The sequence below is a fragment of the Heterocephalus glaber genome, unplaced genomic scaffold (genome assembly GCF_053883595.1).
Source record: "Heterocephalus glaber isolate CG9 unplaced genomic scaffold, H.glaber_assembly_v1.0 deba00001444, whole genome shotgun sequence".
Taxonomy (NCBI): domain Eukaryota; kingdom Metazoa; phylum Chordata; class Mammalia; order Rodentia; family Bathyergidae; genus Heterocephalus; species Heterocephalus glaber.
The window spans coordinates 9,704,386-9,716,945 of record NW_028258297.1 but is presented as its reverse complement, the minus strand read 5'-3'; the positions used below and the strand labels follow the sequence as shown (position 1 = coordinate 9,716,945).

The window sequence follows — 12,560 nt, the reverse complement described above, 5'->3', positions numbered from 1 at the left end:
TTGTGTGGCCATCATTTCAACTAGTCAAATACGTACTCACTTTGCTGGGGATTTTTTTGGTACTGGGGATCGAACTTGGGTCCTTGTGCTTACGGGGAAGACAGCAGAACCAGAGCTAAATCCCCAGCCCTTCACATTGCTGTTTTTTTCATCAAGGAGGTCTGGATTCTCTGTGTTTGTATCAGTCGATTCTTGTTCCATTTCACTGTCACAGGAACTTTGGCTCATGTGTCAAAGTCGTCGTCGTCATCATCATCGTTGTCATCATCACACACACACCACTCTTGTTATGAAAACACGTATTTTACCATAATGGATCATCTTCATCATCCATGCATGAGTAACTTGATGATTCAATTCTGACCTTCTCCAAAACTTGCAAATCTGGTTTTTCATGTGCCATCGTAATGAATTGGGCTACTTCTACCAGAAAAATTGAAAGAAAACTTTTTTAAAAACAAATCCTGGAGTGGTGTGAGTCTAATTGGACCCTCTGTGAAGCTCATTGATAAACATATACACAAAACCAGTTAGACCATAACGTGGGTAAAAATCCTGTTTTGCCACTTTTGCACACACTTGCACACACCTTGCCATCTGTCATACCAAGTGGGTAAACACATAGATTGCTTCCTGTATCCCTCAGGGAAAGGTACTGAGATACACAGTCAGCTACTATTACACCAAAGTACAAATTTACAGTAGAAAAGTAAGGGATGGGTCCACTGGACCTGGGTCATGCTTGGGGGGATACCTGATTCTTTCACCCAGCAATCTCTTTTTTTCTCCCAAGTACCAGGGATCCAACTCAGGACCTTGTGCTTGCCAGGCAAGCGAGGTGTCACTGAGCTACATCCCCAACCCAGCAATTTATTTTGATGAGTGTTCAGTCTCAGCGCATGAGTCTCTATCTTATTTTTTTTTCTTTTTCTATCTTATTTTTTATGGCTGTATAGTATTCTGTCATAATTTGTTTGTGGCTCTCTGTGAATGGACACTTTTTTTTTAATGAGGACTAAATCCAGGGCTTTTGTACTGAGCCACATCTCCAGACCCCCCCCCCTTTTTAAAGGATTATGTTTATTTGTTTGTTTGTTTGGTACCGGGGATCGAACTCTGGTCCTTGTGCTTGCGGGGCAGGCGGCAGAACCACTGAGCTAAATCCGCAGCCCCCTCCAGACCCCTTTTTAAAATTCTGAGACAGAATCTTGCTAAATTGCTAACTTGCTCAAGCTGAGCTGGAACTTGCAATCCTCCTGCTTCAGCCTCCCAGACTGCTGTGATTACAGGCGTGCACCAAGTCCATCTGCTATTCCAAATAAGCAGCCATGACTAACGCTGGAAATAAGTAATTTTGCATACTTGTTAACACACCTGTAGGGAAAACCCCTACAAGTGCAGCTGCTGGGTGTTAATGTAACCCCAAGAAATATTGTTAGAGAGATAGAACACACTTGAGGTGTTCATCCAAAAGATGAACCTCATGCCCAGCATGGCAGTGTGATCTGGGTGAGGAGGCAGAACCAACTGATAAAAAGCAGGAGCCTGGGAACCCCACAACAACCGGGAGGATCACAAGTTCAAGACCAGCCCAGGTAACTTAGCACAATCCTGGATCAAAATTAAAAAATAAAAAGGGCTAGACCATAGCTCAGTAGTACAGCACTTGCCTACCATGCAAAAGACCCTGAATTTAGTCCCTAGCACTGTCCCAGAAAAAATTTTTTAAAGGCTACACCCACTAGGCCCCTCAGCCCTTCTCAGCTCTGGCTCTGAAGTTCTTTCTGGTCCCAGGGCAGGGGAAGGCGGACAGAGACCGAGTCACCACAACACCACCTCTAATTGGCCTCCCTAGGTGAAGGCACCAGTGTGCCAAGGAGACATGGGCAGGCCTGGCAGGGAGGGATGGGACAAAGAGCCTGAAGGCCACCAGGTTCCCTCTAGTCATCCCAGGTGACAGAAAAGCAACTCTTGCTACATCCTGTGCAAAAGCTGCAGGGACATCCCAGCCATGCAAGACACTCTAGTTCTGTGACATTCTGTTGCCTGTTCCTGGTCCTGTTACATAATTCATATGACAGCCATCACCACCTAAGCATTGCCCTTCCAGCCAGTGGTGTGTGAGGGACGGAGGCAATCCCCAGAAGGAATGTGAGTGTCCCTTGAGTGAGGACAGCTCAGGAGGTGCAGCATGTAAGGTGCAACTCCCTTCTGCCTCCCTAAATCAGGCCCAGCTACTGACAACTGTGGATGAAAAAAAAGGGCTTCTGCCCCCACCCGAGTGGGAGACACCTTTTAAAGAAGGAACCCTGTCAACCTTCCCATCTCCGCCCAAGCTCTGAGCCCACTGCTTGGGGCAGCTAGGAACTCAGAACAGCAAAGCATGCTTAACTATGGAGGTTATGATACAAAAATCCTTCTAACTCATGCACAGTGCATTAATAGTTCTTCACAAAGCAAAGACACATTGTTTTGGTAAATCTAGATTTTCCTATGTCCATCTGTTTAAATCCCACTGAGAAACCTGCAAAGCTGCATCTCCTCCTCCTGGAGGTGAGGCTCTAACCAGTGCCTGTGCCTCAGTCCACTGTGTGCACACCAGGTGGTCCCACTACCTGGAAACCCTCCCCACCTCTCCCCCACCAACCTCTGCTGTCCACACAGCCCCAGCTCAAGTGCCATCCAGACCACCTCAAAGAGAGCAGACTGCTGCCTTCTGGGGCGCTCACAGTTTTGACCAGAATATGCTGGACTTTCCAGTGGACAGGGGACTCTTTGGGGTGGCCACTCAGGACAGGGAAGGCCAGAAAGTCTGTTGCTTTCTTTCCCAGGTGGTCGGCAATTTTCCCTTCTGAGCCTCAGGCTCTCCACCTACAAAGTAGTAATAACAATTCCAAGGTCCCCCAGACCAGTGGGAGGATAAAATGAAAGGACACACGTGAAATATCAGTTTCAAAGCCCTACACAAATTCCAGTGAAGACAAAATTAAGGTAATTAGTTGCTAATATTAATTGAATAGCCTTGCACACACCCTTTGTCAACACCTATCATTGTGCCTTGCAGGTATCCAAAATGATTGCTGATGAGATCTCAGACTCATCGCTCATTCTAGATAAAATAAAATCCACAGCTGCAGGAGGCAGAGAGCAAGAGGATCTGATGTAGATTCAGGGTTAGTGGTTCGCTAGTTATTTTTCTGTAAATGATGACCCACAGGGCTTCAGGAACAGCCTCGCCCAGCAGAGAAGGAGTTCTCACCCACTTGCCAGCAGGGCAGGGCCTCCCTTGGTGCAGGCTGTCCATGGGGATTGCAGCAGGAGGAAAATAAAGGTACCATATGTCCCTCAGGGTGGAAAGGCTGTCTGACCTGAAAATCTGTTCAGGGTGACAGATGCAGTAACTTGCAGAGTTCTCACTCCACCACTTTTTTGGGGCAGGAGGCAGCCATCCTGGAACCCACTCTGATGGCCAGGTGAAAGGTCCACAGATCAGGGCTTCCCAGTGAGGAGACCAGCCTCAAGGGGACCGTGGGTTAGAAAAGAAGACTTACAAGTGTACTCTGTGTGGACACGTACCTGATCTCTTCCCTCTGCAGTCAGTCATGTGACATGCTCACTCTCCAAAGCAGCTCCTAGCAGTAGGGGCTCAAGGTTGGCTATCCCAGGACCTCACCTGAGCCTTACAACATGAAGATGTTGGCAGAGGGGTATGAGGAGCCCCCACTGAGGGGATGAAGCTCACAGAGGACAAGTGATTTCCACAGGTCTTCCTTCACCTGGATTTCTGGCTAGGCCAGAGCCCTGTGTACTACTCAGCCATGGTGCCATCCTGGAAAAAGGTTGGGGACCTCATCTTTCCTGCAGAGAACTTGAAACAAGTCCCCAGGGCTCTGATTAGGATTACTTTTTTCTATCTGTAGCTGATTTTTTAATTTCATGAGTAAATGCTTATGACCTGGGGCGTTAAGTGAACAATGACATAACACAAATTCATACCTAGAAAGAACATGTTCCCAAGCTTCAACAGTGACTATTTCTTGACTGTGAAATCGGGGTGATATGTATTCTTATCCCAACCTTTTCTGTGTTCCAAATTTACTGTAATCAACAAATACCATGTTTAACAGCAGAGCAGCCTGCAAAACTGTGATCTACACCACCAAATTCTCCCTGAGTCAATATGCACTTTGTGATGTGTGACTTTTTAAAAACAATGTAGAGCTGGAAGTGACGCAGGTTAGGCACAAAGATTTTCTGGGTGGGATCTTCCCCCTCTGGTTTCCGCTCCCAGAAGAAGGAAAAGGGGGTGTTTGACAGGCTTCCTGTCTCTCTGCAGGCGCCTGCCCCAGCGAGACTCAAGCTCCAGCCGCTCTGGATGATACCTCAGTCCAAACAAACAATCCTCTTCTGATCATCCTTAACATTTGTCACTTTTCAAGAATAATTACAGCTATATCCAGATCCAAGGATATTAATGCAAGGCCATTAACCCATCTAAGTGTTCATTTGTTCAGTTGAAAACTATTTCAGCACCTACTCTGCACCAGGCTTCATTGCAGACATAGAGCCACTGTTAACTGAAGACTGGAAAAGTCACCAGTGGAAGTCATGAACCACTTTACCATGTTTTGCCCAAGTTGGGGTTCAGCCACATCAGCAGGCAGCAAATGGCCATGGGAAGAGATAATGCCCGATGCCAGCTCCTCTGCTCCCTCTGTATGTGGTTTTTCTTCTCATCAGCTCTTTGGAGAAGCAGAGTTGGAAGAAATGTGCCTGTTAACAATGCAGCAGTCTTCACCACCTGGTAACCAGATTGCACCTACGTGGCAGAGGTGGAGATGATGGGAGGGAATAAGAAAATATGAAACTTGGGGTGTCCATCCAGTTCTCACCATGGCCTCCTTCTGCCTTTTCTGGCCTCTCTGAGTCTGGGATCACAGTCAATGAAGATTTATTTTGGACCTGCTAGGTGCTGGGTCCAAGGCACACAATTTTTCAAATAGGAACTCAGGTCTTTGCACATGATGTTCCCTTTGCCTGGAACCTACCTGACCATCCTTTCTACATGGTGAACTTCCCCCCCCCACCCCCCCCACCCCCAATAATATGGCCTCAACCCAGAGCCTTTGTACTGAGCTATGTTCTCAGCTCTTTTTTGGTGCTGGAGATTGAACTCAGGACCTTGCACTTTCGAGGCAGGTGTGATGCCACTGAGCTAAATCCCGCGCCCCCTCAGCCCCCTTTTTAAAGACAGCATCAGTAAGTTGCTAAATTGCCCAGGCTGGTCCTGAACTTGCAATCCTCCTGCCTCAGCCCCCAGAGTGCTGGGATTACTGTAACTAGCTCACATGGTGACAACTTAACTATTACCTCACCAAAAAAGTGTCTGCCCAGTTAAGAATGACTTAATGTTCCCTCAAAGAAAGCACCATGACAACTGTAACTGTCCTGTGTTTGATGTCTCTTTCCCCAGCCAAACTCAACTCCCCACACACTACTGGCTCACAGGACTATGAGACTCTCCTAAATAAAGTAAGCATCATAGTAAAATAAGGTCATAGTAAAAGCTGGTGTACTGAGGATGTCCCATGCGCCAAGTCCCAAGTAGAGTTAGCTCTGCATCAGTACTCTCACTTTAGAGATTAAGAAAACCATATCATCCCTGCTCCTAGTTTTAAAAGACAAGAATTAGAAGCTGGGTGTGAAGGGCTGGGGATTTAGCTCAGTGGTTCTGCCGCCTGGCTCAAAAGTACAAGGTCCTGAGTTCAATGCCTGGTACCAAAAAAAAAAAAAAAAAAAAAAAACACAGAAAAGAAGCTGTGTGTGGTGGTGCATGCTTGTAATCCCAGCACTCGGGAGGCTGAGGCAGGAGGATCACCATGAGTTTGAGGCCAGCCTGGGCTACATAGATCAGGGCCAGCCTGAACTACAAAGGGAGACCCTGCCTCAAATAAATAAATAAATAAAAATAAAAAAGAACTAGAACCTGGTAAGTAACTTGTCCAAGGATACAAGGCTAATAAAAGCAAGGATTTGAACTGCATCTCCTAATTCTCTCTCCAGGTCATAAGAAGTGCTTGGCTCATTATCTCCTCTCCCTCCTGCTGCCAGGGCCCCAGTGATCATTTTGACCCTTCCTAAATTCTCTAGCTCCTATCCCACACCCAGTTCCAATTTCCACCCTCACATCCTCTTCCCATCAGTTCCCACAACCCTCCCTCAGCTGCACTTTGACAGCACTCACACTAAGTCCCCAGGGGTACCTGTCCTACCCCATAGCCTGCAGCCCTGCAGGGAACAAGGTGGGACTAGCATGTGGCTGCATCTTCACAGTGCAGGACCTTTGGTAAGCTTACAGGTGAGACCCAGTAATTTAGACCCAGCTTTCTTGCCTCCAATCCTGGCTCTGCCCCTCCCCTCTGCCCATACTGCAGAGCCAATGGCTGGGGGTGGAGACCATTAACCACAGCTCCCAAAGGCTTCAGATGGCACAAGAAGTCAGTGGGACCCCCACAACCTGGGAGAACCAGGAGAACTTCAGTCTAATAAAATAAGTTACAGCTCAGTGGAGCCAACTCATGGCAGACAAGAAACCAGGTGTAAAGCAGACACCCTGACAATGGCAGCTCCAGAAGCCTGGCCTGCGGCTCATGGACCCTCAGACCAGAAGCTGCTGGAAGAAGAGAAAAGGCAGCAGATTAAGAGGACACCAGGGACCAGAGGGAAAGCAAAGAGGAGGGAGGCAGGTTTTCTTGGAGTTACGGCAGGAATGAAGGAAGAAAGACACAGGATGATGACACTGCTTCATGACACACAGCTGAGCCTGTTGCTTCCTTCTGGAAACTTTCAAAGGCTCCTTGTTGACCACATTGAGATCAAGTTGAAAATCCCCAGCAAGACCTTCAGAGGTCTCACGACTTGGGCCATGGCAGCCACATCTGAGCCATGAGGCTTGTCAGGCCTCTACATCTATCTGCCCGGAGTTCCCTCTTACCAGAAACCCCTTCTTTTCCCCCACGGATCTAGTACCCCCATCCTTCAAGTCCAAGAAGACATCTGACACACCCCAGGTCAGTGAGAGAAGAGCCTGGCTGAGGTCAGACCAGCTCAGCTTTCTATGGATAAGGTGATGGCCCCACCTTTTGGGTGGTAGGAAAATGAAAAAGTAATTCATGAAAGCACTTTGAGGCCAGGCATAGTGGCACATGCCTGTAATCCCAGCACTTAGGAGGCTGAAGCTGTGAGTTCAAGGCCACCGTAAACTAATATCAAGATCGTGTCTAAAAAAACAAAAAACAAAAATAAAACAAAACAACAAAAAAAGAACACTCTGAACTGTGTCTGGCACACAGTAAGTGCTCAATAAATGAGCTGTTGTTTCTAATGTCCTTGGGGCCCATTTAGGGCCCTCTGTCTCTACCACAAGTAGCACACTGTCCTGTGGTGTTTGTTACACACTGGATCCCTCAGCCAACCAGAGCCTTTTCAAGAGACTGACCCACTTGTCTAGCCTCTCTTCCTGAGACCCCACAAGGGCAGAGTGTGCACTAGGTGTCCAGCAAGCGCTGGCCACCTGCAGGCCTTGGCTGAGGTCCTGGTGCAGATCCCACCCTCACCTCCCAGGGCCCAGCTGCAGGCCTCCCAGAACTTACCCTCCAAATCCCCAGTCTCACTCTGGCTGCTGCTCGTTTTCAAAACAATAAAGGCTGTACCCTGCCTTGCAGAGGCCGTTTCTACTCCAGGGAATGTATGGAGAGAAATGAGCACAGGAGGGACTGGAAATAGCACTGAGCCCCTCTCAGGGACAGGGCTGGGCAGGCCAGCCAGCGACCAGGTGCAAAACCTAAGACAGAGCAAGTGGGAAAACAGAAGCCTCTGGACAGAAGCTGGAGCCCACAGAACAGCCAGCATGAGTGAACCAGGACAAGCGGGTCTCCCCTATTATCCTGTAGGGAAGCTGTTCTTCCACCTGGATGGAAGGATTTAGAAGGTCTCTTTGTACAACCTACCACCACCACAAGGGCACCTTACAAAAGCCAGGCCTGGTGGTACATGCCTGTAATCCCAGCACTCAGGAGGCTGAGCCAGGAGGATCACTGCAAGTTCGAGGGCAGCCTGGGCTACATAGTGAGTTCAAGGACACCTGGACTACACAGTGAGACACTGTTTCAACCCTCCCCCAAAAAAGAGCACCGTAGATTGCCTAAGCCTCTTGGGGGTTGTTATAGTGCCTGCCCAACCTACAACAGCCACTCGGAACTCCAGTCTGGACTGGGGCCACTATGTCCCTGGGAGACCCCAGAAGGCAGACACAGGTCCCATTCATCTTCATACCTCTTCAACCCTAGCATGGTGCTTGGCATGTAGTAGATGCTCAGTAAGTTACAACCAACAAGATATGGCGGCAAGGGAGAGACCAAGTCAAGGATGACCCCACCTGGGCCTGCCCATATCATGGTCAAGAAAGTCAGGAATTTCCTCAAAGCCTCAGTTTCCCTCTTCCACAAACAGGGGTAACAACAACAGTTCTCACATAGCTGATGTAGAATGAACTGGGAAAGTATTCAAGGAAAGCACAAAAGCCTCAGAGGAATGTCAGCCACCCTTCCGGCTTCAGCTCAGTTGTCCCTTTGTGCTGGAGGCTTTTTCCGATGGCCTCGCTCCCCCTGGCCCAGCAATGAACCCACCTCTGCACTCCGGTTCCTTTGTTTTGTGTTTTTCACATCACTTGTTTCCAAGTCTGATTCCTCCACCCACCTGAGAGCCCTCAGATGCCTGGGACATCCGCTGTGTGTCTGTGTCCAATTTGGGTACACAAACCCGGCTGCTAGTGCTCTCCTACCCCCTGGTCAAAACCCTGACACCCACAGCACCCTGGACAAGACACTCAGGAGCAGAGCCCAAGAACCCACCCAGTATGTGGACAAGGAGCTCGGGAAGGGGCGATGCAAACACAATCTGCCAAGGTCACACCTCTGAGACCTTGGTCTCTGCAGGTATAGGTGAGCTTGTGTGCCAGGTTGTCGGCAGCACACCAGCCTCCAGGGCACAGATTGCTACTTCTTGCCTTACATAAAACACCCAGCACTCAGATAAATAATACATGGCCTTCACCTCACACGCAGGTATCAGGCAGGCAAACACCTGCTTTGCCCCATGATGCCCTGGAACGGAGGGAGGGGAGAAATGTCTAGCCTCTGACAAACCTGAGAGAGAATGTGGCCTGGGAATCCATGCCCATTCCCCAGCTGCCCTGCCTGGGCATGGCCTGGAGCCACCTAGCACTGATGCAAGTAGAGCAAGCAAGGAGCCCAAGGGCGTGCCTAGGAAAGAAAGCAGAACAAGCCACAAGACACAGGCACCTAAACGAGCTTCTGCGGTCCCTTGGAGGCAAATATCCCTGGAGCCCTAGGCTGCTGTCCGTCCTCTCCAAACACGCAGCATTGGTCAACCACCGTCCCGGGTCGCCGCCGCGGCGCAGGGCATGGATGCCTCCCTCTCGCCCAGCCGCCAGCACACCCTCCCGGCCGCACGCACAAGGGGCCTGTCCATCCTCCGCTCCGTCCCCGCCCCCCCCCCATGGGCAGGTCCGATTACATTCCCCGCGCGGGCCCCGCCACGTTGGCGTGTAGGGGGAGCGGGCACACCCACGGGCCGCCCCGAGACCCCACAGGGCGGGGAGAGAACACAAACCCGTTCGGAGAGGCCACGGACGCCCCCTCCATACGTGGCCAGGCCGGGCGTCTCGTCGCCCCAGTGCCCGGGTACCTGCGGCCGCCGCGACCCCCTCGTGGGCCTTTCCCACAAGGAGCAGCCCCCCGCCCCACGGAGTCCGCAGCCGCCCCCTCCCCCGGGGCCCTGGCGCGAGGCTAGCTGGGAGGGTACCTCAGGAGCCCATGGCGGTGGCGCGTGCAGGCTACGCGCGGAGACCGGCTCTGCGGGCGGGGCGGGCGGGCGACGCCTCAGCCCAGGTCTGACCGCCGCCGGCTAGCCGCGGAGATCGCCGGCGCAGGCGCAGTAGGGACGCTGCCGGGAAGGGCGGGACGGCGAGAGCACGGCTGAGATCACCCGCCCGGCCTTAAAGGGGCCGCGCCGCGAATCCCCGCGCGCTGTTCCAGGGGAGTGAGCGACGCCAGTCTCCAGCAGCTTGCAAATCCACTGGCCAAGACCCCCCTTTAAGCCCCGTTACCACGGACCTTCCTGGGGCGCAAGAACAGAAGCCCCGGGATACAAACTCTGTCCCTGACGCGTGATGGCTGGCTAACGCTTCACCCTCTTAACCCTGATTTCCTCCACGTAAGTCTGTTTTGAAGGTACAAAATACAGCTGTTACTTGAGTGAAGTTTGCGTGTGGAATTGTGGATGGACATGTACAGTACTGAGGTGATAAAGCACATGAGGCTTTTTCCTTCCCACCCCACTTAGTGCCTCCTTTCTGCCTCACCTCCCTGTGGGGCCTTACTAGCCAAATTCTGCAGGTACAGGTACAGCTGCCTGGTCCATTTCCGTTTGCCAGGCCCACATCTTTTTTTTTTTGGTACCGGGTACCAGGGATCGAACTCGGGTCTTTGTGCTTGTGCAGCAGGCGGTGAAACCACTAAGCTAAATCCCTGGCCCTTTTCTTTCTTTCTTTCTTTCTTTCTTTTTTTTTTTTTTTGGCCAGGCCCACGTCTTATCCAGTTAACTGAAGAGCATAAAATACAATCAGGTTCTGAGTTGATGTGCTCAAGATCCACAAGTTTATTTGTATCTCCAGCTTATACTCCTGGGCTGTCTACTAACACCTGTTGGTCCAAGCCCACCTTCCTCTCAACACGCAAGCAAACCTGCTCCCCCAGCCTTTCCCTGTCAGCTGTGGGCAACTCCAGCTCCTGTCCCCAGGCCACAACTCCACACATCCTTGAATCTTACCTGGAAATCCTATTGACCCTACCTCCAAAACGTCCAGACTCTGACCTCTTTCAACCACCCACCCCTGTCACCACCCACTCCCCAGGATGATTGCAAGGTTCTCCCAACTCATCTCCCTTTTCCTAAGCTTGCCTTCTGGTTTGTTCTACGTTAATGCAGGAATCAGAGGGATTGTTTAAAAATCTAAATCAACATTAGAATGCTTGCCTAGCATGGACAAGGTCCTGGGTTCAGTCCCCAGCACTGCAAAATAAATATATAACTCTAAGTCAAAACAATGCTAGAGAGGGCTGGGATTTAGCTCAGTGGTTTCACCGCCTGCTGAGCAAGTTCAAGGACCCCAGTTCGATCCCCCGTACCAAAAAAACAAAAACAAAACAATGCTATGTTCATTACTTTTCTGTCCTTGCTGAGACAGTATACCTGACACCCAAAGTTAAAGGGGAAAGGGCTTATTTAACTCACAGTTTGCAGAGGTTTCAGTCCATAATCAGCTTGCTCCAAGGCAGGGTAGCACATGGCACAGGGGCGCTGCAGAGGAAAAACAGTTCATGGTGCCCTCACAGTAGCAAAAGCAACAAAGGACCTTAAGAGAGTCTTTCTGGGCCCAGGGATTTAGCTCAGTGGTTTCAGCGACTGCTGTGCAAGCGTGAGGACCCCAGTTTGATCCCCGGTATCAAAAAAAAAAGAGAGTCTTTCTGTCCCTCTTATCTTATTCAGACTACTTAGGCTGGGTAGCTCTCCGGGCCCTTAATCCTAGTGCCCTCAGGCCTATCCCTACCACAAATCAATCACACTCTCTAGATTTAGCCACCTCCAAACTAGCCCCACCTCATTCACATGAGGCTTTGGGGGGACATCTAAACACACCCCATAACATTCTGCCCCTGGCCCCCGAAGATTCATGCACATCCTTTTATTGAAAAGGCATTTAGTCCATCTGTAAAAGTTGCCTAAGTCCTAACAGTTTCAGCACTGCTGAAAATTCCAAGTCCAAAGCCTCTTTTGAGATCTAAGGCAAACTCTTAACTGCCAGTCTCTGTACAAATGAAAAGAAAGTTAAACACTTCCAAGATTCAGTGGCACAAGACAGACATTACCATTACAAAATATACAAATGGGGGATACAAAGGAGGGCCAAAAGCCAGCAGGGCAAACATTAAGTCAAGTAGTTCTAGGTACAACATTGGAGGCAATCTGTGGCAAGATGTGAACTCCAAAGGGCTTAGGTGGCTCTGCCCCTACGGCACTGCAGATGGTTGTAGCTCCCAAGGCTTCTCTCTTGGGCCAGCTCTGCTCCCTCCTTGCAGCTTTCCTCAGACTATCCACACTCCTGGTCTCTCCAAACTTCTGGAGTCTCCACTGTACCTTCGGCTTCACACTCACAGCTTCACACACTGCCCTCTCAGCAGCACACTGCTTGGCCACCTAGGTCTTCTTCTGAAATCTGGGTGGAAGTCTTCCTGATCCCACAACTCTTGCATTCTGCACCACATAGATGATGCCAAGATCTGCTGCCAGCTGGAGCAGGAGTAGCCAGTCTTCCCTCTCTCTTAGCTGTAGGGGTCGAGTGCCTGGATTGCTGAGCACTATGAATCCAATTCCAAGGAGCAAATTCTCTAGGCTGCCACCATTCTGGAACATAATGC

The 12,560-nt window shown here is 50.3% G+C and overlaps 1 protein-coding gene across 9 annotated transcripts in view; it reads right to left on the bottom strand.

The window, feature by feature from the left end:
• Positions 1-11,442, bottom strand: part of Tmem184b (transmembrane protein 184B) — a 48,933-nt gene extending 37,491 nt beyond the window's left edge. For 2 of the 9 annotated variants that reach the window (XM_004845617.3, XM_087213888.1), the window contains exon 1: positions 9,886-10,023. Coding sequence is in view for 3 of the 9 variants with exons in the window: in XM_087213885.1 (XP_087070011.1) it covers positions 11,377-11,430 (54 nt within the window). In the remaining 6 variants the exon portion in view is untranslated. The other 7 variants (XM_004845615.3, XM_004845616.3, XM_087213885.1 and 4 more) reach the window with 7 other exon arrangements.
• Positions 11,443-12,560: the final 1,118 nt, after the last annotated feature.